This window comes from Geotrypetes seraphini, chromosome 3 (assembly GCF_902459505.1).
Source record: "Geotrypetes seraphini chromosome 3, aGeoSer1.1, whole genome shotgun sequence".
In the NCBI taxonomy this organism is placed as follows: domain Eukaryota; kingdom Metazoa; phylum Chordata; class Amphibia; order Gymnophiona; family Dermophiidae; genus Geotrypetes; species Geotrypetes seraphini.
Genome location: NC_047086.1, coordinates 341,210,620 through 341,234,985, shown reverse-complemented (window position 1 = coordinate 341,234,985; position 24,366 = coordinate 341,210,620). Strand labels below are relative to the sequence as shown.

The 24,366-nt window shown below is 44.6% G+C and overlaps 1 protein-coding gene across 1 annotated transcript in view; it reads right to left on the bottom strand.

Annotated features, from left to right (window-relative positions):
• WDR43 (WD repeat domain 43) overlaps positions 1–24,366 on the bottom strand; it is a 160,472-nt gene that overhangs the window by 76,895 nt on the left and 59,211 nt on the right. Inside the window, exon 6 of the mRNA XM_033935972.1 lies at positions 16,035–16,137. Coding sequence (XP_033791863.1) covers positions 16,035–16,137 — 103 coding nt within the window. The remainder of the gene's footprint in view (positions 1–16,034; positions 16,138–24,366) is intronic.

The following is a 24,366-nucleotide window of genomic DNA, read 5'->3' as shown; positions in this document are numbered from 1 at the left end:
AGCCCTCTGGGACCTCCCAATGGTTTGTAATTAGGGAAGATCCGAACAAGATGGAAAAAATGAAATCTGTGCTTGGGAAGCACTCATAATCAAGTACTGTGCTGCCTCAGTCTGTGAAGCCTCCAAATTTAGCTCCAGGAATGCAGTCACTTTAAAAAGGTGGTGTAGTCAAGCCTTCCCTTTGCACAAAGGAGATTGGTGTCTCTTGGCCTCCAGTCTGTTTGTGACTCAGAATCCTCCCAGAAGAGAGGATTCACTCTAGAGGCATAGAATCCAACTTCTTAGACTGTTTCTCTGGCTCCTGCTCACGAATTTCTGCTGAAGCACATGCTCTTGGAAAGGACATGTCCCCTTGCACAGACAGCATTGTCCCCTTGACTGCTGTGGAAGACTCCTGAAAGTTTAAGTAAACTTTCCATAATAAACACACAAAATCCAGGCTAAATCCCTGACTAGGGACCCCCGGAGTACCCTTCTGGGCTTCATTTTGCCATTTCCAGGGCTCTGCAGTATCCATGCACCTGCGCTTCACCCCAAGGCTCTGAAGAGGTTCCCTTCACTGGACAAGGGGTCCTGTGTGATTCCCCAGCCTTATGGGTGCCAGATGGAGCTAAACTCGAGGCTCCCGCCCCTCCCTCACGTGCCCCAAGGCAAAGGGCTGCTGTTCAGTCAGCCATCCATTGCAAATCTGACATGATATATCTCCACTGAAGGAGTCCATCCCAAGTGTTTTTAATTTAAATCGAAGGCTTTTTGAGGCAGCTAGAAGCTTTTATTCAAAATCGGGACAATCCAAGATGGCTGTGTGGCAATGTAGTCGTCCTACAACCAGCCTAGGGAACCCCCCTAAAGGGTCAAAAAATTTTGGGAAGGGATTTTTGGGAGGTGGGAGACCCTAGTTACAGTCCCAGAAACCCTTAAAATAATAAAATCAGATCCTCTCTCCAATTTTCCCATAGACTAGCAATAGGCAGTACTTACTGTCTGCTAGGTTATGCCTGCAGAAACTATCATAGAAGCTGGAAATGGACAAGACATTGCCTCTTGCTCAGCAAACCAGATTACATGCTGGGATCTTCAGGCTGCCAGTCAGACCAAAGCCCAATCAAGACCTCAACCCTCATGGATCCACATGCGAGCAGGGGAAAATATATATGTAGTCGGTACCCACTAAACTCTGCTGGAATGAAACTGGGGTCAGCCAGCCTGCACCCAAGAACCTAATAAATCAGGCTGCGAGCTAACTTCAAGGAAAATGGACCAAGTTCTACAAGATCCTATGCAGGCCAGCCGGACAAGAACCCCAAGGGTTACTTTGCCAGCTGTAGACATCTGACCCAGATTCTGCATCCTCTCCTAGGCAGAGCTGCCCCAAGGTCACCGGAGACCTCTCCAGCACTGAAAAACCTCGAACTAGGATAAAACCCACCAGAGCAGAGCAGAATCACACCTTCTCAACTCAGTCACAGAAGGAAAAAACTGAAGGGGGCTTTGGAGAAAATGTGGAGCTGAACAATGTAAATTTCATCATTCTGCAATCAACACTTAAATAAGGGAATTATCACCGATTGTCAGGACTCATATGTCCTTTGCACAAGAAGCAAGAGTTAACTTGCTTTATTTTAATAGTAATTTTCTAGGCAGTCATATTTAGTTGGTTGTTTTGGGGGGGGGGGTGTTTGTTTTTTTAATGTGAGGAATATAGTCTGTATAATTATCTACAAACATCTGCTACACTGGAGTTCTCTGTGCCTTGCCCAAGATATTACTAATTGTAAAGCCAACAATAAATGTAATTTTTCATTTATAATGAAAAGTATATGTATACCAGAGAATGAACTGGGTAGACTGTGAGAGTTATATAAACTACATTAGATTGCTACATTTTCCTCCTAATGGCTTTTATAGTGCTTTCTGATGGTTCTGCAGCTTAACTTACAATTGGTGGGAAATGAGGTAGTTTTAAAGAACCTCACCGTCTGCCCTCTACAAGCACTCTTGCTTATTGACAGATTATGATTGCTGGATTACTACAGAATGTTGTATGCAATTCTGTAACAAATAAGATAAAATTAATATGACTATATGTTTTAATAAATAAGATATAATGCTGTGGACTACTGATTAGAGAATGACACGGGGAAAAAAATCTGTCCCCGTCACTGCCTCGTCCCCGGCCCACCATCCTCTGCACCGCCCCGTCACCGCCACTGCCATCCCATTCACCGCCCCGTCACCGTCCCCGCTGCATCCATATAAGCCCTTAGTACTGTAATATTTAGCTTATTCCTTTCTTATAAATCAAAGTTCCTGCTGCTGAACTGGAGAAAGAGATGTTCAGCTGGCAGGGCTTTGTTTATAAATTTTTATCAACACAACTAATATACTACTTTATCCTAAAGCAAAAAATAAATAAATAAATATAATTTTTTTTTCTACCTTTGTTGTCTGGTTTCTGTTTTCCACATCTTCTCATTCAATTCCTTCCATCCACTGTGTGTCTTCTCTCTGCGTCTTCCATTTGCTGTTACTGTGCCTCTCCTTCACCCCCCCCCCCAATTGTTCTAGCACCCATCTTCTTCCCTCTGCTCCCCCATAGTCTGGCATCTGTCTTCTTCCCACTCTGTCTTTCACATTTCCCTTCGGGGTCTGTTCCTCTCCACCCTCCTTCAATGTCTGTCCTATTCCTTTCCACCACCATCCTTCCCTCCCTCCTTTACCATCTGTTCCTTTCTACCACACTTCAGCTCCTCTCGCGTGGCCTATCTATCTACCTTCCTCCCTCTTATTTTCATGGCACGTTACAATGTAATTTGTGCAAGCCACTGGAGCCTGCGAGCTCGGTCCCTGTCCCATCCCCACAAACCATCTCGCTTCTGTGCTCCTATTTTCCCCATTTCTAATATCTCCCCTATGTATCTGCCATTGCCCCCCCCCCCTGTGTCCATATACCATCCCCATGGCATGTCCCCTTTATGTCTCTGTCCCTATGCCCCATGAACATAATTTCCCTTCTTTCTGTTACCTTCCTGTGTCCAGATTTCCCCTAGCTTCCTCTTCCATACCAGTGTGTCTCTTCTTTTCAACCCCATCTAGCTTTTTTCCCTCTTTCTTTCCCCCCCCTCCCCTGCTTCTAGCATCTGGCTCACCTGCCTGTCCTTCCCTTTCTTTCCTGTTGTGGGTTTTTCTTTCCATCTTCATCCCCTTCGCCCAGAATCCTTTTCTCTTTCACTCCCTCCTTCCAGTTTGAGACGGGAACACGGGCTATCGCACGGTACCCGCAGCCCCCACCCGCCTGCCCAATCGATCCTAGTGTTTAGCCAGCTCTCTCCCTTCTCCTCACCTTAGTTTGCAGGCTTTCTTTTTCGGCGACCTGCACGCTTTCCCAAAGAACCGGGCTGCTCAGTGTTCAATCTTCTGCTCTGCTGCAACTTCCTGTTTCCAGTTGCGTCAGAGCAGAAGATCGAAACTGAACAGCAGCGGGTGCGCAGCTCTTTGATAGCGTGCGGGTCGCCGAAAAAGAAAACCTACAAACTAAGGTGAGGAGAAGGGAGAGAGCTGGCTAATCACTAGGATCGATTGGACAGGTGGGTGTAGGCTGTGGGGACCGCGCGATCCTTCATGCCTCACTGCGGCGACAAGACCATTCACCGCTCCACGGGGCGGTGAATGGCCTTGTCCCCGTCGCCGCAGCGACTGCTAGTTTTCGCTCCCCGTTTCGGCGGGTTACCCAGTCCTGTTGAGTAAGTCTTACTCCCACTTAAGTATAAAAGTACACTTTGGGGGGGGGGGGGACTTGACCCCAAATATACTGGTATAACACAGAGAGAGGTCTAGGAAGTTTGTCCAAAGTTAGCCATATATTTTCCCAATGTTTTGAACTCACTGGTTCATTTTTTAACCATCTCCAACTAGAAATAAAATGTTGTAAAGAAGTAACTCTCTCAAAGACTGAAAAACAATCATATCCCTCATTCCAAAAAATGTCTAAATCGATGTAAACGTTGGGTTGCCCAGTGTCGAAAGTCTAGCTGCCTACTGCCAATTTCAAATTAGGGTTTGCTAAAAAAATACAAGACAGCATGGACACCCTATTGCTATATTTCCATCTAAACGAACATTTGGTCTATCAACACCATATGTGTTTTTCCCTAAATGTTTCTTCTCTTTCTTTATAGATTGCAGTTCATCCCCTCACCTTTTGTACCAGTTATTTATTAGTACGTATATATTTTGTTTTTAATTGTATAAAACTGTTCTGTTTTGTCCCCTATTTTAAAATGTTCTACGAAATGAAGTATTAAACATTGCGTGTACAACAAACTTTAATAAAACTTGAAACTCCCAGTCCATTAAAAATCATAACTATGCTGCCCAGTAGTACCATTGAACGTTAAACACTGCTTTGCCTCCTTGATCTTGGGTACTCTGGAATACTGATGAGGAAAGTTTAGCAGGTGCATGTGTCAGGAACTCTGAATAACCAAACAGATTTCTTCAGCAGGAGCACCTTAGATCCTGGGGGATGGGAACCCTGGAGGAAGTTTTAATGGTGGGGACTTCCAGTACTATACCCGATAGCCCCAAGGTGCAGTGCCAGAGGGGCTTCTTTTCCAAGGTCCAGCTCAAATTGAAGATCTATCTCTCTTTGGTCTTATGACTTGAAAGGTCCAAGTTAATGAAAAAGGAATATGCTGCTGCTGACACCACCCTGCTACAGACTAGGAAAGGATCTATTTCAGTGGCTTATTGAGTTTGAAGAATCTTTGAGGCATGGTGTTCTAAGAGGACCATTCTTCCATTTCAGTCTTCCTTGGTCCATATCCTAGCATTCTTGCAGGAGAGATTTAACAAAGATTTAGTGTTAAACTCTTTTAAAAAGGTACAAGTGGCAGTAATTGCATGTTTCAGAGGCCATCTTCAGAGCTTTTCTTTGCAACATATCCAGGTTTGTCCAGTATCTTAACCTGGTGTTTAAAGCTCTCCAGATATATCTGATATTCAAGCCCTTTCTTTAGAGTCTCCTTTCTACGTTTCTCAGAGGCTGTAGTTACCACTGGAACAGTACTTCCTTTCTCCTGATAGTAGTCATCTCTTCCATTTGGATTAGCCTGTGTTTCTTCCTTTCTTTTATTGAGAAGACGAGGAATTATGATCCTTGACATTACTGGATGTGCATAGGTGCCTTCTGAATTATCTGGAAGTTGCAATGAATTTGGATGCTTTTTTTTTCTTGTCTCAAAAAGGGAATGCCAGCATACAAACCCAATATTGATAGTTGGTTGAAAGATTTGGTTTCTTAAACTTGTAGTTCCTTCCTATTTCTCCTACTGTAAACCGCGTCGAGCTCTACGAACATGGAGATGATGCGGTATACAAACCTAAGGATTAGATTAGATTAGATTCCAACAAGCAAACAGCCACCCTTGGACATCAAGGCTCATTCTACCAGAGGAATTACTACCTCCTGGATTGTGATTGGTTAGCATAGAATAAATTTGTATATAGGCAACTTGGTCCTCATGTCATACTTTATCTAAACTACCAATCAGATGTCTCTGCCCTGAGTGAAGCACCTTTTGAGACTTCAGTTCTTTCAGCAGACATTATCTCCCTCCCGACTTGCGAGATGTAGAACCGGACAGATCTGTTGGTGATGCTAACTGCTAAGGAAGAAAAATTAGATCTTACCTGCTAATGTTTTCCTTTAGTCTCAACAGATCTATCCAGAAACGCATTCCTCTGTTTATTCGATGTATATACAGTACATATTTCCATGATTTTGTTCTTAAGACTTCTCTGTTTAGAGGTGCAACCTTGATAATGATGATAAAAATATACATTTGTTTCATAAAAGAGGCACATAGTGCCCTTTATGGCAGAACTGTTTGTATGCTCTCCACTTGTTAGTAGAACCTGCAAGTCTGGACTGATGCCTTGGGGCCAAAGGAAATAAATTTATAAGGTAATATCTAATTTTTCCTTTGCATATTTTAACACTCCAAGTACTCTAATAGGCAAGAAGATTAGCTACTCCCATATACTATTATATCACTACATTAATTTAAGATTAAATGGTGCTTGATATACAAATATTTACATTTACATAGGTGAGTCTTCAGCAGAGGCTGCTAGAAGCCAAGTTCTGGCAACCTTTTTGGTGCATGCTACTGATCAAGAAAGCATGCAACTTCTCGGGAAAGTGTGCCAACAGGGAAAATCTGCTATTTTGGAAATAGTAGCTCCTCTCCTTAGGAGTCAGGATTTCTTAATTTCCCTTTTGCAATGTTGGGACCACCAATTTTGCTTGAGCAAATTGTTCCGAGACCTTCCTCAGTATTCCCTATGAATGAACACCTTCTGTTATCAGTTTTCCCTGGAGTGTCATCCTGATTGTGTGCATCAGGCTTTTAGAGATTTGCAGCACCATGGAGGGAAGAGTTCTACTGAGGGTCCTGAACTTGGGAGGAGGGGCTCACTTCCCAGAAGCAGATTAGATTGGTCAGGACAGACAGTTGATTAGAGGACCCTGGCTCCTGGCTTTCTGCTTTCAGGAGGCAGAGGAGGAGCTAGGCAATTCCAGTACTATGGAGGAGATGTTATCCTCCATAGAGAGAGGAGTATTCACCAGTTTAATATTAGCGTTCTCAAACATGAAAAGCTGAGTTCTCTCATTGCTCAGGCTACTTTCTTCTTTTAATATCATAGGAGGTAGCTGCAGAGGGAAAGTCCAATGGGGTTCCCACATCAACATAAGAGTTGGTATTAGAAAAATCTGTTTATACTTTATTAAGCATTATCTGAATACCCCTTTAATGCTATGTCTCATATATACAAGAGGTGCTTGGGGAATCAAAGTATGGCTTTTTAGTTCAAATTAATAGTAACAGATTAATTAATTTTAATTACGGTCAGATTAAACAAATATGTAGAAACTTAAAATCTTGGTCTCAGTGAGATGTTATGTTAGTTTCTACCCTGATTAGCGAATGGACTTAAACTTTGTTAGCTGCTTTCAGGCCAGTACTACTCTAAAATGAGAGTCTGACTGATTTAAAACAGAATTTCCCTGTAGCAGTTCATTTTGAATAGAAATTTCTTGCCTCTGCCTAGGTAGATTCTCCCCCTCCCCCAATTTGGTGAGACATCTTTTTTTCCTTGGCACACCTTTCTATTCCCTCTGCCAGGCTGGAGGCCTCCTTCTTTTCACATACTCCAACTCACTCTCACCTCTCATTCTGACTCTTGCTTACTCACTCTCCCACTCATATAAAATCTCACACTCTCTCACTCACACACTGGCTAATGTCCAGGAAATCCCATGTTATATAGGATTTGTCTCCATAGCCATTACAGGCTAACATTGAAGTAATGGAGCATGACATTTTATGATTGGTCTGGCTTAATGAGAATCGTAATGGGAACTGGTCCTATGATGCAAATGCCTAGTCAGCTTAAGCATACACAACCCATTCTCTGATAAGTCCATCAAAGAGTCTCCATAGACTTGCCCTCTAACTACTTTCATGGGCAGGCATAATTGTTCAAGATCATCATGACCTAAATGACTTTGCACCATAGTTCTGTCTCATGATGCCACCTAAAATAAACAGTTCAGCTCCACGTAGCAATGTTTTTTGGTACACCAGCTTGGATCAATAATGCTGACAGCTTAATTATCTTAAATATACAGCTCAGGCCTGGTCTGAACAGCCAAGAAGCTAAGCCTAAATTCCCTATAGCCTGGAGGCCCAAAATCACCCCAAATCTAGCCATAACATTGGAACAGTAGGTCAGACTAGGGGTCTGTTTGATGCAGTCTCTTAATTACAACAGTGGCCAGTCCAGATCAGAAGTACATGGCAGAGTGCTAGAAAGTAGAAAGATTCCATGCTACTTAACCCAAGGGATAAGAGTGGGTTTCCTCAGGTCTAACTTAAGTTTGTGCAAACCTTTTTTTCCCCCCAAAATTGCTACATAATTGTTTTTCCAATGTAATAGGTGTGCCATTCTAGACAAGCGGGCTATCTCCCCATGGCTGCGAGCCACATGCAGAAGGAAACCACTCCAAATTTTTTCTGTGCACCTCCTACTTCACTGGGAGCTCTATCACCACCTATAGGTTTTTGTCCCTTCTGCATGCGAGCCAGATGGAGTGTCTTCTGCTCTCTTTTTTTTTTTTTAAATTTAGTGTTTTCAACCTTTATTCGGTGTTTTCAGTGCTCAGAGCTTTCACCTTGGTTTCAGCTCTGCCTGCATAGAGAACAAGCAGACTGTGGTCTGCAGCTGACAGGCTGATCCCTTGTAGTACCTGTTAGCCAGCCTGTACAAGTATTTTTGGATCTTGGGGTCGTCCCCGCTTTTCATCTTCACCTACAGCTTAGCAGGGGTTTGAGAGCAGGATGTTAGGCATTTTTAGGGGGCTCAGCAGTGTCTCACAGTGTGCCAGCTGCATTTTTTTGCCTCCTCCCATTCTTGTGGGGTGGAGGTACGGTCAGATACCGCAGCCTGAAGATCAGAAATGAAGAGTCATTTCCAGTTGAGTGAGTCTTCTCATTACCGGCTACTATAAGAGAGCTGAGGCAGGCTGTAGCACTTTTCCAGCACAAGTCACACTGAGTAAAGCTGTTACAGCCAATGAGGTGAATTTTTTTTTTTTTGGGGGGGGGGGCACGCGGTGGCATTGAAAAATAGGATTTTAAAGGTTGCTGGGTGTTTCTCTGTGTTCCCCTACTTTAAAAATCCTAAAATTGCTGTTTTTGAAGTTTGAGAAGTTCTTTTTTCAGCAATTTTAGGTGCAAAAATCTTGATGTGGCCATCTTGGATTTTTAACAATCTTTTTTCCAAAATATCTCTGTACTTCCAAAGCTTCAATTTTGGTCTCAAACTGGTTGGAATGAAGTCCTTGGGCCCTTTTACCCCAAATCTATGCTAGGATTGCACAAAATTTGTGAATTACCAAAAGAGCAATTTGATGCCAACTCAATCCCTGGAGCATCTGGGAGTCATGTTTGACTCAGCTGTCGGCCGCTTCTTTCTATCAGAAGCGCAAACACAGAAGCTGTGCTTCCAAATTTCTTGTCTCTTGGCCAAGCCTGCTCCTGTGGGGTGGGACTACCTTCAAGTCCTGCAGTCTTTGGCGGCTACAATAGATGTGGTACTTTGGGCGAGAGCCCACATGTGTCCTCTTCAAACGGTGGTGTTTTCCTGCTGGTCTCCACACATGGATGCCCTACAGACACCTTTGCCTTGGACATTGGAGGCCCAGGCTAGCACGGATTGGTGGCTCCGACCTTAGTTTCTTTCCAAGGGCATCCCTCTGCGGATTGCTTCCTGGGTAGTTGTAACGACAGATGCCAGACTCCTGGACTGGGCGGGGGGGGGGGGGAGGGGGACATTGGAACAGTCGACTGAATCAGGGGCGGAAACCCTCTCAGAGGAAGTAGTCGATCAACAGGTTAGAACATCGTGCCATCTGATTAGCTCTGATGAAATTGCAGGGCACTCGTGAGGGTAAAGTGATCAGAGTCTTCTCAGACAATACAACAGTGGTTGCCTAAGTCAATCAATAGGGAGACACCAAGAGTGCATCTGCCTGGAAACCCGCATGCTTTTTCATTGGGCAGAGCATCATCTTCAGGAGCTGTCGGCAGCATCAGTCGTGGACATGGACAGTTTGAAGCCAATTTCCTCAGCAGACAGACCTTGGATCCAGGAGAGTGGATGCTGTCACCAGCAGAGTTTCAGGCCATTGTTCAGTGCTTGGGTCGTCCACCCTTCCGACCTCATGGCGATGGCGAAAAACAAGAAGGCGGATAGGTTTTTCAGTTGAAGATTCAAGCCCAGAAGCAAGGGTCTAGACCAGTGTATCGCAAACTTTTTAATTTGTAGTACACTATCTCGGAGCTGTAGCTGGAGGGCACCCGGAAATGCACAGACATTGATGCAATGTCCTCTAGCCACGGCCCCGAGCCTCCTATTACTGCTGGTGGAGAGAGGGGGGGGTGCTGCAGAAGGAGAGGTGAGGCACCAGCAAGGAGGAGAGGTGCAGGTGCCGGCTGACTGATTACAGATCATGCCTCTTGCTGCAATTGCAATTCATCAGGAAAGATCATTCTAGTGGCTCCATATTGGCCTCGCAGAGCTGATGTGTCTTCGAATAGGCCATGGCCTCCAGTTGCAAGCGCAGCCAAAACTCTTTTCATAGGGTACAGTATGCATAGAGGATCCAGAGCACTTTGCTCTTATGGCATGGCTATTGGGAACGTGAAATGTTAGAGTGCAAAGGCTATTCTGAAGTGGTCACTGCCACGCTTCTCAAGTCTAAGAAATCGATCACAATTTCTGCCCACGCAAAAGTGTGGAAGACTTTCCAGCATTGGTGTATACAAGAAAATTTGGAGCGGTTTTCAGCTCAAGTTTCGGCAGTGTTAGCTTTTCTGCAAGCTGGTCTTGACAAGGGCATCACTGTGGCTTCTCTTCAGGTCCAAGTAGCAGGGCTGTCTAATTTCAGGGCTCAGGACTGCAAACCTTCACTGGTGTCTCATCTAGATATTGCCAGATTTATGAAGGGGGCTCTCCGCTTCAAACCACCGATTAAGCCAACATTTCCTTTGTGGGACCTTAATGTGGTTCTGTGAAGTATCACCAAAGCTCTGTTCAAGCCGCTGAAAGACGTGCTCCTTTTGGACTTGACACTGAAGGCAGTTTTTCTGGTGGTGGTAACCTCAGTGAGGCAAGTCTTGGTGTTCCAGGGTCTTTCTTGAAGAGAGCCTTTCCTTAAAATCTCAGAAACTGGAGAGTCTCTCTGCACTGTTCCTTCTTTTCTGCCAAAGGATGACCTCCCTTCCCTCCTAGACCCCAGGAGACCAAACAACCTGGAAGGGTAGTGTCTTGTGTCAAGTTTGTTCATGGATCAGTTGTACTGGCTCCTCTAGGTGATCTTTCCTTTATGAATTGCAATCCGTTGAAGGATGCAGACTATCATGGGCCTGAGGCCACAGCTGGACCAGAGCGTCTAGATCAGTGCATCACAAACTGGGTGCCGTGGAAGATTCCAGGTGGTTTCTCCTATAGAACATCAAGCAGCCACATCCAATATTCTAGAGACTAACAGATGACTCATAAGATGAGCATGACAGCTGTTTCTCAACAGGAATAACAGCTATACCTACCATGAATTTAATCAGCAGGTAACCCCTGCGTTCTAATTTTTCAATTAGAAATTTTGAATGTTTGTTGTAACTTTTATTATTGGTACAGTTCCTTTTCAGTCTTAAAAGCTGAAATTTCTAATTGAAAAATTAGAACGCAGGGGTTACCCAAGAAACCTTTTAAAAAAGGCATATAAAAGGGCAAAGTATTATCATCGGGAATGGCTGTTAGAAAAACGTATCAAAGGTATAGATGATAAAGATCGAATGACATGTGTATTGAAGTATTCTACTGCAGGAAAAGAGATTGCTGACATCATGAAGGATAACTGGAAGATCATGAAAACTAGTCCTTTGTTTCAAAATACGGACCTGCAAATTGCATTTTCCAGAGATAGAAATTTAAAGGAGATATTATCTCCTGCAGTACACTTACATGAGATCATACAGAGTCCACTTCCTAATGGATTCTATAAATGCGGCAAATGTACTATCTGCCTTTGAAAGAATTTATCAGCCCAAAGGATGGAAAGATCTATAAAATTCAACATTTCCTAACTTGCTCTTCTGACCATATTGTTTATGCCATTATTTGCCCCTGCGAGAAGTGGTACGTGGGCATGTTCACTAGACCTTTTAAAATCAGGATCAGGATCAGGATCAGTGATCAGTGAACATAAGTCTAATCTGAAGTGCGGGAGACTAACAGCCCCCTTGGTTGAACACTGCATTATAATGAAACATAATTTTCAAGATCTAAAATGTTTTTGCTTTGACAAAATCGTATTAGATAGAAGAGGGGGAGATCGAAAAAGACTTTTAATGCAGAAAGAATCCCGCTGGATTTTTAAATTAGGTTCTTTAAAACCAGCAGGTTTGAACACTACAGTGGAATGGAGCTCGTTCTTTTAAATTGAATTTAGGTCTAAATTCAAATTTAATTGATGGTAAAATGTATAATCATATTTGGCTTCTGTAAATTTATTTCCAATAGGCTCTAATTTATGGGCTTTAACGCAATATAGCAAAGTTTTAATTTAGATAACATCAGCGCGAGTACGTCATTAATTTTTAATGAGCCTACTGTTATAGCGCATGCGTGGTGTACAGACAGTGCTAGCGCCATTTTCTGCTATACAAATCAAAGGCAGAGCAGCCCAGTAGTACCGCATTTGAAAAGTTTTAAGATAATTTATAGTATTATAGAGTTTTAAATCTTACGTTTGTTTATGTCATTTTATTCTAGTTATTAAGTGTCACGAGCCCTGAAGAAGCCGAAGAATTGGCGAAACGGGTCCCGTTGGGCTAGGACAGCTCTAAGATAAGTGCTGTCTTAAAGTTTATATCTTTGCACAAATCACTTTATATTTATATTTTATTACAAGTATGTGCACTGAGCATTGGCACTAAAAAAACAAACAAAAAATAAACAAAAAAGCAGTACTCAATGAATGATATCCATAACCTGTTGAAGCTGTTTAAAAAAACATTCGTGATAACAGCACAGGTATCTGAGAGTACTGCTTAGGAAGAGAATTACTATATACATCTTACCCACAAGTCGTACTGTTGTTGATCCTATATAATATGAAACACAAAGGGCTGCTTCTTCTTTTGCTTTTGTCTTTTTTTGTTTTAATTATAAATCTCTCATGAAGAGTATGCTAGTTATCTTCAGATAGCCATCTCTATGATTTCTGGGGAAGCAAAAAGACTTGCAGACGGAACCCAGATTTACACATGTACAGTGGTGCCTCACACAACGAACTTAATTGGTTCCAGGAGCAAGTTTGTTATGCGAAAAGTTCGTTATGTGAAACGCGTTTTCCCATAACAATACATGTTAAAAAAAATAATTCGTTCTGTAGCATAAAATATGCTAAGATGACATAAAAAAAGATAAATTTTTTGTTATTATTTTTATTTAGATACATCTAAAACATACCGTATTTGCCGGCGTATAAGACGACTTTTTCAGTACCTTAAAATCCTCCCCAAAGTCGGGGGTCGTCTTATACGCCGGGTACTGTTTACATGCCCTTACTTTACATGCCCTAACATCTCCTTCTTTACCTCCTTACGGTGCTTACGGTAAGTCCTCCTGGCCCTGGCGACCCGCTCCCCCTAGTTGTTCGGGCCAGGAGGGAGCCTAAATCCTCCTGGCCACGGCGACCCCCTAACCCCACCCCGCACTACATTACGGGCAGGAGGGATCCCAGGCCCTCCTGCCCTCGACACAAACCCCCCTCCCCCCAACGACCGCCCCCCCAAGAACCTCCGACCGCCCCCCCCAGCCGACCCGCGCCCCCCCTGGCCGACCCCCACGACACCCCCACCCCCCTTCCCCGTACCTTTCTGTAGTTGGCCGGACAGACGGGAGCCAACCCCGCCTGTCCGGCAGGCAGCCAACGACGGAATGAGGCCGGATTGGCCCATCCGTCCCAAAGCTCCGCCTACTGGTGGGGCCTAAGGCGCCTGGGCCAATCAGAATAGGCCCGGGAGCCTTAGGTCCCTCCTGGGGGCAGGGCCTGAGGCACATGGTCGGGTTGGGCCCATGTGCCTCAGGCCCCGTTCGTTATAGAGGCTGCCCAAGCTCCCCATATTAAAACAAAATGCCACACCACATTACATGCTAGTTAATATTGCCCAAAGGAATGAAAGCAGCATATAACCCATTAAAAATATGCCCAATATACTATTATATGAATTTCACTGTTGGCTTCCTCAGGGATCTAACTTAGAACTTATGTTTAAATATATTTATTGATTTTCAAATCATATAATCAAGAATACCTTGTACAGAAAGCAAATTAGCAATTCTACATAAAGCAAGAAACATTCCAATAACATTAAATCATGTATTAACTAAAATGCTCAAGTCCTCAAATTTAGATCCAAGATTTCTTATAAATAAAACAAAGATAGAAGAATTGAACTTAATGTACACTCTTTCATAAAGTTAGCTGGAAGGCTGATTGCTGGGATTAACCAATAGTCATAGAGCTTATGATTTTTCTACCTCCAATCGGGGAGAGCGCTAAAAAGAAGTCAACTGATTAGGCTCAAAGAAAAATATTTAACTGATCGGTGATGCACTATACATTTACAAGGGTGTCGCAAATAAAAAGTAGCACCCAAAGATATAACACCTGGCTTCAACAAAAGAAATTCACGACGACGCTTTTGCGTCTCTCGTGATAAATCAGGAAATACCTGCACTTTACAACCCATAAATTCTTTCTGTCTATTTTTAAAGAACAGTTTTAACAACCATACTTTATCAATAGAGAGAGCTACTGTTATAATCAAAGTGCTCGATTCTACAACCTTTTATCTGATTTTTCCAATAACTCTGATACATCCAATAGTCTTGATCGACGGCTTTTTTGGTAATTTAATCTTATTAGGTAAATAATAGACTCGTGATAAAGGAGGTAATGAATCTTCTGAGGCCCCCAAAACTTCAAGAAAATATCTTTTAAACATTTCTCTAGGAGGTGTCATTGGAAGCCTAGGAAAATTAATGATTCTTAAGTTATTGTATCTGGAGTTATTTTCTAAGTTCTCCATCTTTCTTCTAAGATTGATATTGTCTTTCATTAAAGTTTCCTGTAATTGTTTGGATGATTTAATGTCCTGTTCAAGCTTTTGAACAGAGGAATTAGAGGCAGTCATATCATTTTTCAGTTCTTTAAGTTCAGTAGAATGTTGAGATAATTTCCCCTCAATTAACTGAAGTTTGGGACTTATGGTCTTCACTAGTCTGGCCATAAGATCCCATAGTGAGTCCAGAGTTACTTCTGAGGGTTTTTCCAGAGAAATTATAGGTAAAGAAATGTCATAGTGCTCACCGTCCAGTTGAATAACTTGTCGCTGTCCTGAAGGTTAACTCGCCTCTCAGATGATTCCCCTCAGCTTCTTCAAAGGAGCTCATATCCATAGGAGCTCCTGTCAGCAGGCTCTGTGATGGACTACTTGCCTCAGGGGAAGACAAGACCCCGACCTCCGGGGTTACCTTACCCTTGGAGAGCTGCTTAGCTGAGGTTGCAGGGGCGGCGCCCTAACGTCGGGGCTCAAAGATGTCTCCAATCCGGAGGAATCTCCACGGCTCACTGACGCCGCTACTCCTCTGCGGGCCTCCTCCGACGCCGAAAAAATGCCCTGCATCCGTCTGATGAGTTCCCCGATGTCACCAGCGCGGGGGTGGCCGTGGGCCGCGAGGCACCAGCGGCACTACGGTCCCTCCGTTTAGGCATCGGGTAAGTAATTAGCCGCTTGAAAATTATTAGAAGAAAAATCCTCAGAGCGGCATCTCAGCGCGTCCTGCCTGACGCCATCTTGGATCTATGTCTAATGACCTAACTTAGAACTTAAATCTCATGCACAAAGCATATACCGTTTATAGTTTACTGTACCAAGCTGAAATCCAGCATTTGTCTGTTTCAATCAAGTCTATGTTGAAAGAACTAAGTTGGTTTGCACAAAGCTGGAATGGGTGCTAAACTTTTATGTGATGGGCCTTTTGATATGAGAGTACCATAATGAGGTATTCCAATTCAGTACAGACCACATTAATCTAGCTATCCAGAGAACAGACAGAAACTGCATGGACAAGCAGCACTGAGAAGGCAGATAGCAAGCTTAGAGATCTAATCATCAAATTCCAGTTGCATGTGTTTACAGTGATAGGGCCTATTAACTAGTAACACATTAATGTGTATAGAACCTATAGATTGAAGAAAAAAAAAAAAAGTGGTTTTAAAGCAAAGGTGGGTGCTGCGTAGTACATAATGAGGGTGATTTTGTGTCCCAAGGAACCCATTATGCCCACCATCACAAGTGTTTCTCATCAGGTAAATTCATGAACAGTTTACATCTTACCTCTTCCTTGTTTTCGTTCACTGCAAGGTCAACATGAACTGGTGCCTCTGTGAGCGTGAAGGTGATCACCGCACTCTTCTCTTTCCTTTCTGATCTCACCTGCCTGCAGAAATGATTGCATAACATGATGTAGTAAGATAACCACCATCTCCCTCTCACAAGCAGTGACTAACACAAAGCCAGCCTTTACTGCAAAATTACTATTTACAGACTGCAAAACTTATGCATGGAGAAATTAGATCTTACTTGCTAATTTTCTTTCCTTGAGCCCCAACAGATCAAACAAACAAAAATTGACCCTGGATACTCCACAGAACCGAAAAGCAAACAAAAGCAAAAAACACTGTGGAGAAGATATTCAAGATGTAGCCTTTATTGAAGATATACCGTATTTTCACACATATAACATGCACTTCTCTGACATCAGAGAAGGGGCGGGACCGCGGCAGAGGAAGCAGCGCAGAGAAGGGGCGGGACCGCAGCAGAGGAACCAGCAATGTAAAAAACAAATTGTAAAACACGCTCACGCATATAACGCACATGGTTATGCTCGGTTTGTAAAATCGTGTATAGCGCACGCATTATATGCGTGAAAATACGGTAATCATAAAATCCACATGATAAAATGTCTAGGACCCAAATGATGGGAACAAAGGACCCAACATGGTCCGTGTTTCGACTACCCTGTCTTCCTCAGGGGTCCGATCCTGCTCGAGAACTCTGAGCGGTAGGTTATGCTGGCCAACCAGTAGACACTATTTAACACATAAAGTGGGAGGTCTCAAAATGTTTTCAAAATGAGTAGTATCTTATTTTCTCACGGACCTCAGTGGTGCCGTCTGCATGCCACTAAACTTTTAGAACATGCAGAGCAAGTGGCACCCCTAATCGTCATTGGTCCCTTATACTTTTTATCATTTTTCATAAATAGTTTATTATAATTTATATTTTAAATATATTGTAAATATATCGGTACTTATCTTTAGCTACGCGGGTGGGGGTAAGCACTCCGACGTAGACTACGTTTCGCCCCGCAGGGCTGTATCAAGGAAATCCCCTCAAATAGACCAGCTCATGCTCCCGCGTTAAAGTTTAAAGACAGGCAACTTTGCGACTGACCACACTATGCATGCGTGAGTGCCTTCCCACCCGACGTAGGCATGCGGCTTCTCAATTCAGTAAGCCAGCTAAGAAGTCAACCATGGGAGGTGGGTGGGTTTTGAGAATATCTGCCAGCTTTCACTGGATAATACCTGTTATGATGGTAAGTAACTTTGCTTTATCCCAGGACAAGCAGGCAGCATATTCTCACATGTGGGTGACCTCCAAGCTAATCAGAATGGGATGGTGGGAGAGTTGGCCTTCAAGGAAAATAAATTTTGTAATACTGTTTGGCCGAAGTTCCCATCCTATCTACTATAATAAAACGATAAGTGCGCATGTGCACTCCTACCTGTGTGTTCCGTGATCCGTATGTCCATGGCAGGCAGGAATGCGCATGCGCGCATAAAACGGTCCCTGCGGTCTTGCCGGCTCCCCCTCACTCACAGTAGGTAATTTCTTCATCGGCAACCCCCCCTCGCACCCCTCTCGAAGCACCCGAACCCCCGTTGACCCTCCCATCGCGGTCTGACCCTCCCATCCCTTCCTGCCATCTGACCGGCTCACTTAGTCCCTTGCCGCCCCCCTTCCCTTCCCGCGGTCCCGACAAACCTGCCAACTCCAGCAGCATCCACAGCACTCTACACACGCTGCTTCGTGGCCTTCTATTGCCCTGATTTGCTCTGCTGCGTCTCTGATGATGTCATCAGGGACGTGTCAGAGTAAATCAGGGCAGTAGAAGGCCCCGAAGCAGTGTTTGTTGAGTGCTGCTGGAGTCGGCAGATTTGTTGGGAACGAGGGAAGGGAAGTGGGGGGGAGGGCGGCAAGGGACTAAGGGAGCCGGCCAGACCGCGGGAAGGGAAAGGGGGGTAGGGGAAAACGCTGCTGCTGCACAGGGAAGTGGTGTGGGAGGATGGAAATGGAGGGGGAGGGAATGCTGCTGCACAGAAAAATGGAGGGGGAGGGATAAAAGGAAAAACAGACAGTGGGAGGGAGGGAGATAGAAAGAAAAGAAGAAAGACACAAGGGCAGGAAGAGACACAGAAAGACAGACAAAGGAGTCATGGAGAGAGACAGACAGACAGAAAGAAAGACAGTGAGAGGGAGAGAGACAGAAAGAAAGACAGACAGACATATATTCTAGCACCCGTTAATGTAACGGGCTTAAATACTAGTCTGGAATAAGATTCCAGGCAGTAATGAGAGGTGAAAGAATGAACATAACATAAGAATAGCCTTACTGGATCAGATCAATGGTTCATCAAGCCCTATAGCCCATTCTCATGGTGGCCAATACAGGTCACTAGTATCTGGCCAAATTCCATGCTACCAATACAGGGAAAGCAGTGGCTTCCCTCATGTCTCTAAATAACAGACTAAACTAACCTAAACTAAACCTTAGGTTTGTATACCGCACCATCTCCGCAAGCGCAGAGCTCGGCACAGTTTACAGAGGTTGAGAGGAAAGGAACTACAAAGATGGATATAGGAGAGGGACTGAGAAGATAGAGAGGGACAGGGTACTAGAGAACGGGGGGTGATTAGATTTTTGAAAAGAGCCGAGTTTTCAAGTGTTTACGGAAGGATTGGAAGGAGCTAGAATTTCTGAGCAGGGATGAGAGGTTGTTCCAGAGTTCTGTGGTTCTAAAGGGGAGGGATGTTCCAAGTTTTCCTGCGCAGGATATACCTTTTGTAGATGGGAAAGATAGTTTCAGTTTTTGGGAGGATCTAGAGGAGAGTGGGTTAGAGGAATTCCAAAGGAGTGGGATAACGGGGGGAAGGATGCAATGTAGAATCTTGAAGGCTAAGCAGGCACATTTATAGAGGACTCTGGAGTATACTGGGAGCCAGTGAAGCTTGGAGAGGAGTGGGGAGACGTGATCGAACTTGCCTTTTGCGAAAATAAGCTTGGCCGCGGCGTTCTGACTATGGACTTTTCCTCGAGGAACTTGACCAAACCTTTCTTAAAATCAACTATGATATTCACTCTTACCACATCCTCTGGCAACACGTTCCAGAGCTTAACAATTCTCCGAGTGAAAAAAAATTTCCTCCTATTGGTTTTAAAGTATTTCCCTGTAACTTCATCGAGTGTCCCCCCTAGTCCTTGTAATTTTTGACAGTGAAAAATTGATCCACTTGTACCCGAGGACCAAGTAGCAGCTTTGCATATTTCATCAATAGGAGTAGAGCAGAAAAAAGCTCCCGAGAACCAAAAGGAATCCTCACCTCGCAAGCGGAAGACCAAAATTAGGCAGGTCATTAAGGTACTGGCTCCAGAACAGAGGTGGATTTCAGCAAGCTATCCCACAGGGCCACGTAGTATTTCCTATCAAAGCTAGCTAAGAAGTCAACCATGGGAGGTGGGTGGTTCGTTCAAAAGTGGCCAATTCCCGCAATTTAGCTTGCCACAGCGCAGTAGGAGGAGAGTCCTCTGAAATCCAGCTAGATAAAATAGTTTTCTTGACTACAAGTAAGACATAGTAAAGGAAACGCCTTTGGGGGACAGACAAACCTTAGTCCCACTCCACAGACCGCTTAAGGATGGCTGTATGAATGCTACTGATGCAGAGTGCTCTGGATTTCCAGTGACAGCCACTACCACACAGAATGAAGAGCGAGCCCTGGAACTGATTAGCGAAAACAGATGACAGAAAAGCTGAATGTCAGTGTTGGATCTGTGTATTCCCTGATTCATGACAGCCTTAACTTTCATAAAGTGTGTGCCATGTAGGTGCTTAAGGAATCTCCCAGTGGTCACACTATTGGAGAGAATACCACACCTCTCCCTAAAGTGGAAGCTGAGTTTTTGTAGTTCTGAAAACTAAGAACACCTGGGAAGGAGAATTCGCTCTAAGAGACATGTGGACACTTGCTTGCAGATCTAGCTTCATCACTGCTGCCATGGAGCCCAGCACCTAAAGGTGATCCCAGACTTTAGGGGCCTTATGCACTAAGGTGGTTTGCCAAGTCGTCTTCCAGCCTGCAAACTTCTCCTTGATTAGACACTTCTCTCTTTTGTCTTACAGATGTTGTCCAGGTACTTAAGGGACTGTGATGGCATATTTGACAACCCAAACAACAATTCTGGGTCCTAGATCACCTGATCTGTGGCCTGCAAGACCCCTTTATCCGAGTCTGCTCAAATCAGCCAATCATTCAGGTAGGGGGACATCACCATGACCTTAGAGGTGGTCCTGAGGACTGTTGCTAGCCCAAGGGGCAACAGCATACAAAACTGCTAAAACCTTTTATGCTCTAGGCACAATGGAATATGTAAGCAAGCCTCTGTCAAACCCAGCTAATTAAGAAACTCACCCTGACAGACAGCGGTTCTCAATTTCAGGATTCAAAAGTGCTGCATTAAAGTCCACAATGGGCAAAAAGTAGCTATAGCCTGCCTCTTAACCAGAGAATCACAAATTCCAGAATGCAGCCACACTACCACCTCCAGAACCTAAACAACTTAATGTAATGCAGGCCCCACTCCAAGCCAAAACTGCTAAGCCAGCCACTATTCATGGCCATTTAGAATGAGCCTGCTGCCTCTCATGGGACTTTTGGGTGCCACAAGAAGGATAGAGCCTTCCTGAACCAGCCAGAAGACAACCTAGAGAAGTAAGAGCCCCTCTCCTTGGGCGGGTATAATTCCAATCCTTAGAGCATAACCTGGGCCCTGTCAACCTCCAAAGCATCCTGAAACAATCGTCAAGTAACCTGAAATTTGTCTCACCCATATTTTTTTACCAACTTTTCCAGATTCTCTTTGAAGAGAAGACAACCTCTACAGGGAAGCCTGTTAAGCCTTAACTTGGAGATCAAGTCCAAGAAACAATTCCAGAGTCAGTGTGCTCATCACATCATCACTGCAGAGGCAGCCAACCCGTCCCAAATCATAAAGGGCAACATCTAGTAAGGTCACCTCAGATTCTAATCTTGCTGACTGAGTATTGGACATTGCTGGATTCAGCAAAAGAGAGCCCTAGCTGCATAGCCCCACAAATAGCAACCTGCATCCCTAGGACTGCATCAGTGAAAATCTCTTAAGGATCTCCCATATGAAGAACATCTGCGCAGACTACGCCTGTATTCTCTCGAAGAGTGTAGAGAAAGAGGGGACATGACAGAAACATTCAAAATACATCACAGGCCGCATTGAGGTGGAGGAAGAAATCTTTTTTCTTACCGGTCCCAAGGTGACAAGAGGGCATCCGCTAAAGCTCAGAGGGGGAAGATTTCATGGGGACACCAGGACATACTTCTTCACCGAAAGGGTAATTGATTGATGGAATGGTCTTCCACGTCAGGTAGTTGAGGCCAGTAACACACTTGACTTCAAGGGACGATGGGACAGACAGGTGGGGTCGCTCAAGAGGAATGCTTAATAGACGGATTCTTGTGGGAGGGAGGGAGGGTTCTTGAGTGGGCGGACTTGTTGGGCCGTCAGCCCTTTTCTGCCATCATACTCTATATTTCTCTATGTCAATCTCCTTAAAGTAATCCTCCAAGCGCCTGGCTTGGACATTCTTGAGGGCCATTCCCCTTTCCACCAAGATGATGGCACTTGGAGGCGAGGCTTAGCTAGTGGTAGCACCCTGAGGTTGTGGGATCGAATACCAGTGCTGTTCTTTGTGACCCTGGGCAAGTCACTTAATCTTCCATTGCCCCAAATACCTGTAAATACGTAAACTGCTTTGAATGTGTAGCCACAAAAAGGTGGGATACAAGTCCCATTCCCTTACAACTGCTGCCACCAGCATATCCACCCCAGAGAGAAAGAACAGCTGGTCCAAGTCCTCCTTTGGCAGAGGGTAAAACCTACCCCAAATCTTGGAGCCTCTCAAGATCACCTCCAGGAACCCCCATTCCTCTAACACTATCTATCATAGGGCCTTGTGGAGCACAAAGGACCTATTCAGCCTCTTATGACTCCAGAATGAGGTCACCCTCCAACATGCCCTCAACAAAAGTCTTTGCTATCCTCAAGGAGAATATGACCTAGAAAATGAGAAGACCCTCCAGCATGCGACTCATCCCCCTCATATAGGAATGCCTCCCTTTCCTCTGAGGAGTTCTCTGCTACAGGCTCAAGGTCCTCCTTGTTGACCTCAAGTGCCCACCAAGCCTTTTGTAGACTGATGCCATGGCACAGCCCTCCAGCCAGTCCAAGAGGCCCTCCCATTCATTTGGTGCATTTTTGCTTTGCTGGAGCCTGGCCTCTGAACCTGGAGGCAGCAATGACATTGTACAAGCAGTTTACTAGCTCCTTGACCAGTTGCTGCTGTCAGAAATTGCTACAGGACCTTGCCACCTGCAGGTCCCCAGAGCTCAGAGGGGCAGGCCTCTCCCATTTCTGGGATACCTTTCAACCATTTGGAGCATGCTTATGACCTCCTTGTACTGCGTAAATATGCAGCTAAAATGCCCACCATTTCTGCTGGAACCTATCAGGCTGTGGGAGCAGGGGCTTCAGTGCTGGAGAGCTCTTCAACCTGCCTTACTGAATTGTTGTTAAGAGGCAAAGCAGGAGGAGCCCACTGATGATCTTCTATTCACCGGATGCAATCAGCTATGTTCCAGCCTGCCTCAGGTGGCATGGGCTTCCCTGTACCAGCTGCTATCAGCTTCCTGCCTTTTCTTTCTGCAAAATGAATTCAAGGACCAGTGACTTAATTGCTATCAATTGGGAAGACAATTGGGCACTCCCAACCCCAAACTGGATCTTATCGGCTCTATGTAGATCCTGTCCCCAGCAGTTGCTGGAGGTCCACAGACCCAGGATCACCCTGGCATTTCATAACTTCCCCACAATCACTACCAGGAGCTCAACTAGGTGGTGGTCTGCAGACTGAGCCAGGAGCAGGACCTTCTCAATTCCTCAGCCCAAGGTCAGAACTGTAGCTCAGGCCTGATGGGAGCCTTCTTAAACATTCTGCTGCTGCACCAATTCAGACCTAAACCATTTACTAAGGTAGATAAAAACCTGGACCTTTCAAGTTTGCCCGAACCCTTATTGGTTGGCTGTAACTTTACTGAAAGCACAAGATGCTTACAAGAGGCTAAGATAACTCAGCTTTGGGCAGGTAGCTGTCAGATGTAGGGGTACATGCACAGGAGCTGGAAGGGTCTGAGCAATGCACAGCAGAACCCCTCAAAATATGTATGGGGTTAATATCGAGTAGACTTAGTAGTAGCACTAATGCATTACACAATCATAAGAACATAAGAATTGCTGCTGCTGGGTCAGACCAGTGGTCCATCGTGCCCAGCAGTCCGCTCACGCGGCGACTCTTAGGTCAAAGACCAGTGCCCTGAGATTAGCCTTACCTGCATACATTCTGGTTCAGCAGGAACTTGTCTAACTATTTCTTAAATCCCTGGAGGGTGTTTTCCCCTATATAACAGCCTCCGGAAGAGCATTCCAGTTTTCTACTACTCTGGGTGAAGAAAAACTTCCTTAGTGTGTACGGAATCTATCCCCTTTTAACTTTAGAGAGTGCCCTCTCGTTCTCTCTTCCTTGGAGAGGGTGAACAACCTGTCTTTATCTACTAAGTCTATTCCCTTCATTATCTTGAATGTTTCGATCATGTCCCCTCTCAGTCTCCTCTTTTCAAGGGAGAAGAGGCCCAGTTTCTCTAATCTCTCACTGTATGTCAACTCCTCCAGCCCCTTAACCATTTTAATCGATCTTCTCTGGACTCTTTCGTGTAGTACTGTGTCCTTCTTCATGTACGACGACCAGTGCTGGATGCAGTATTCCAGGTGAGGGCATACCATGGCCCGGTACAGCGGCATGATAACCTTCTCCATTCTGTTTGTGATCCCCTTCTTAATCATTCCTAGCATTCTGTTTGTCCTTTTCGCCATCACCATGCATTGCGCGGATGGCTTCATTGACTTGTCGCCCAGTACACCCAAGTCTCTTTCCTGGGGGGTCTCTCCAAGTACTGTACCGGACATCCTGTATTCGTGTATAAGATTTTTGTTACCAACATACATCACCTTACACTTATCCACGCTAAACCTCATTTGCCATGTCACAGCCCATTTTTCGAGCATGTTTATGTCACATTGCAGGTCTTCGCTTCCTCCTGCGTCTTCACTACTGTGAATAACTTCGTATCGTCTGCAAATTTTTAACCTCACTCGTCGTACCAATTTCCAGGTCGTTTAAAAATATGTTGAGGAGCACGGGTCCAAGCACCAAACCTTGCGGCACTCCACTCATTT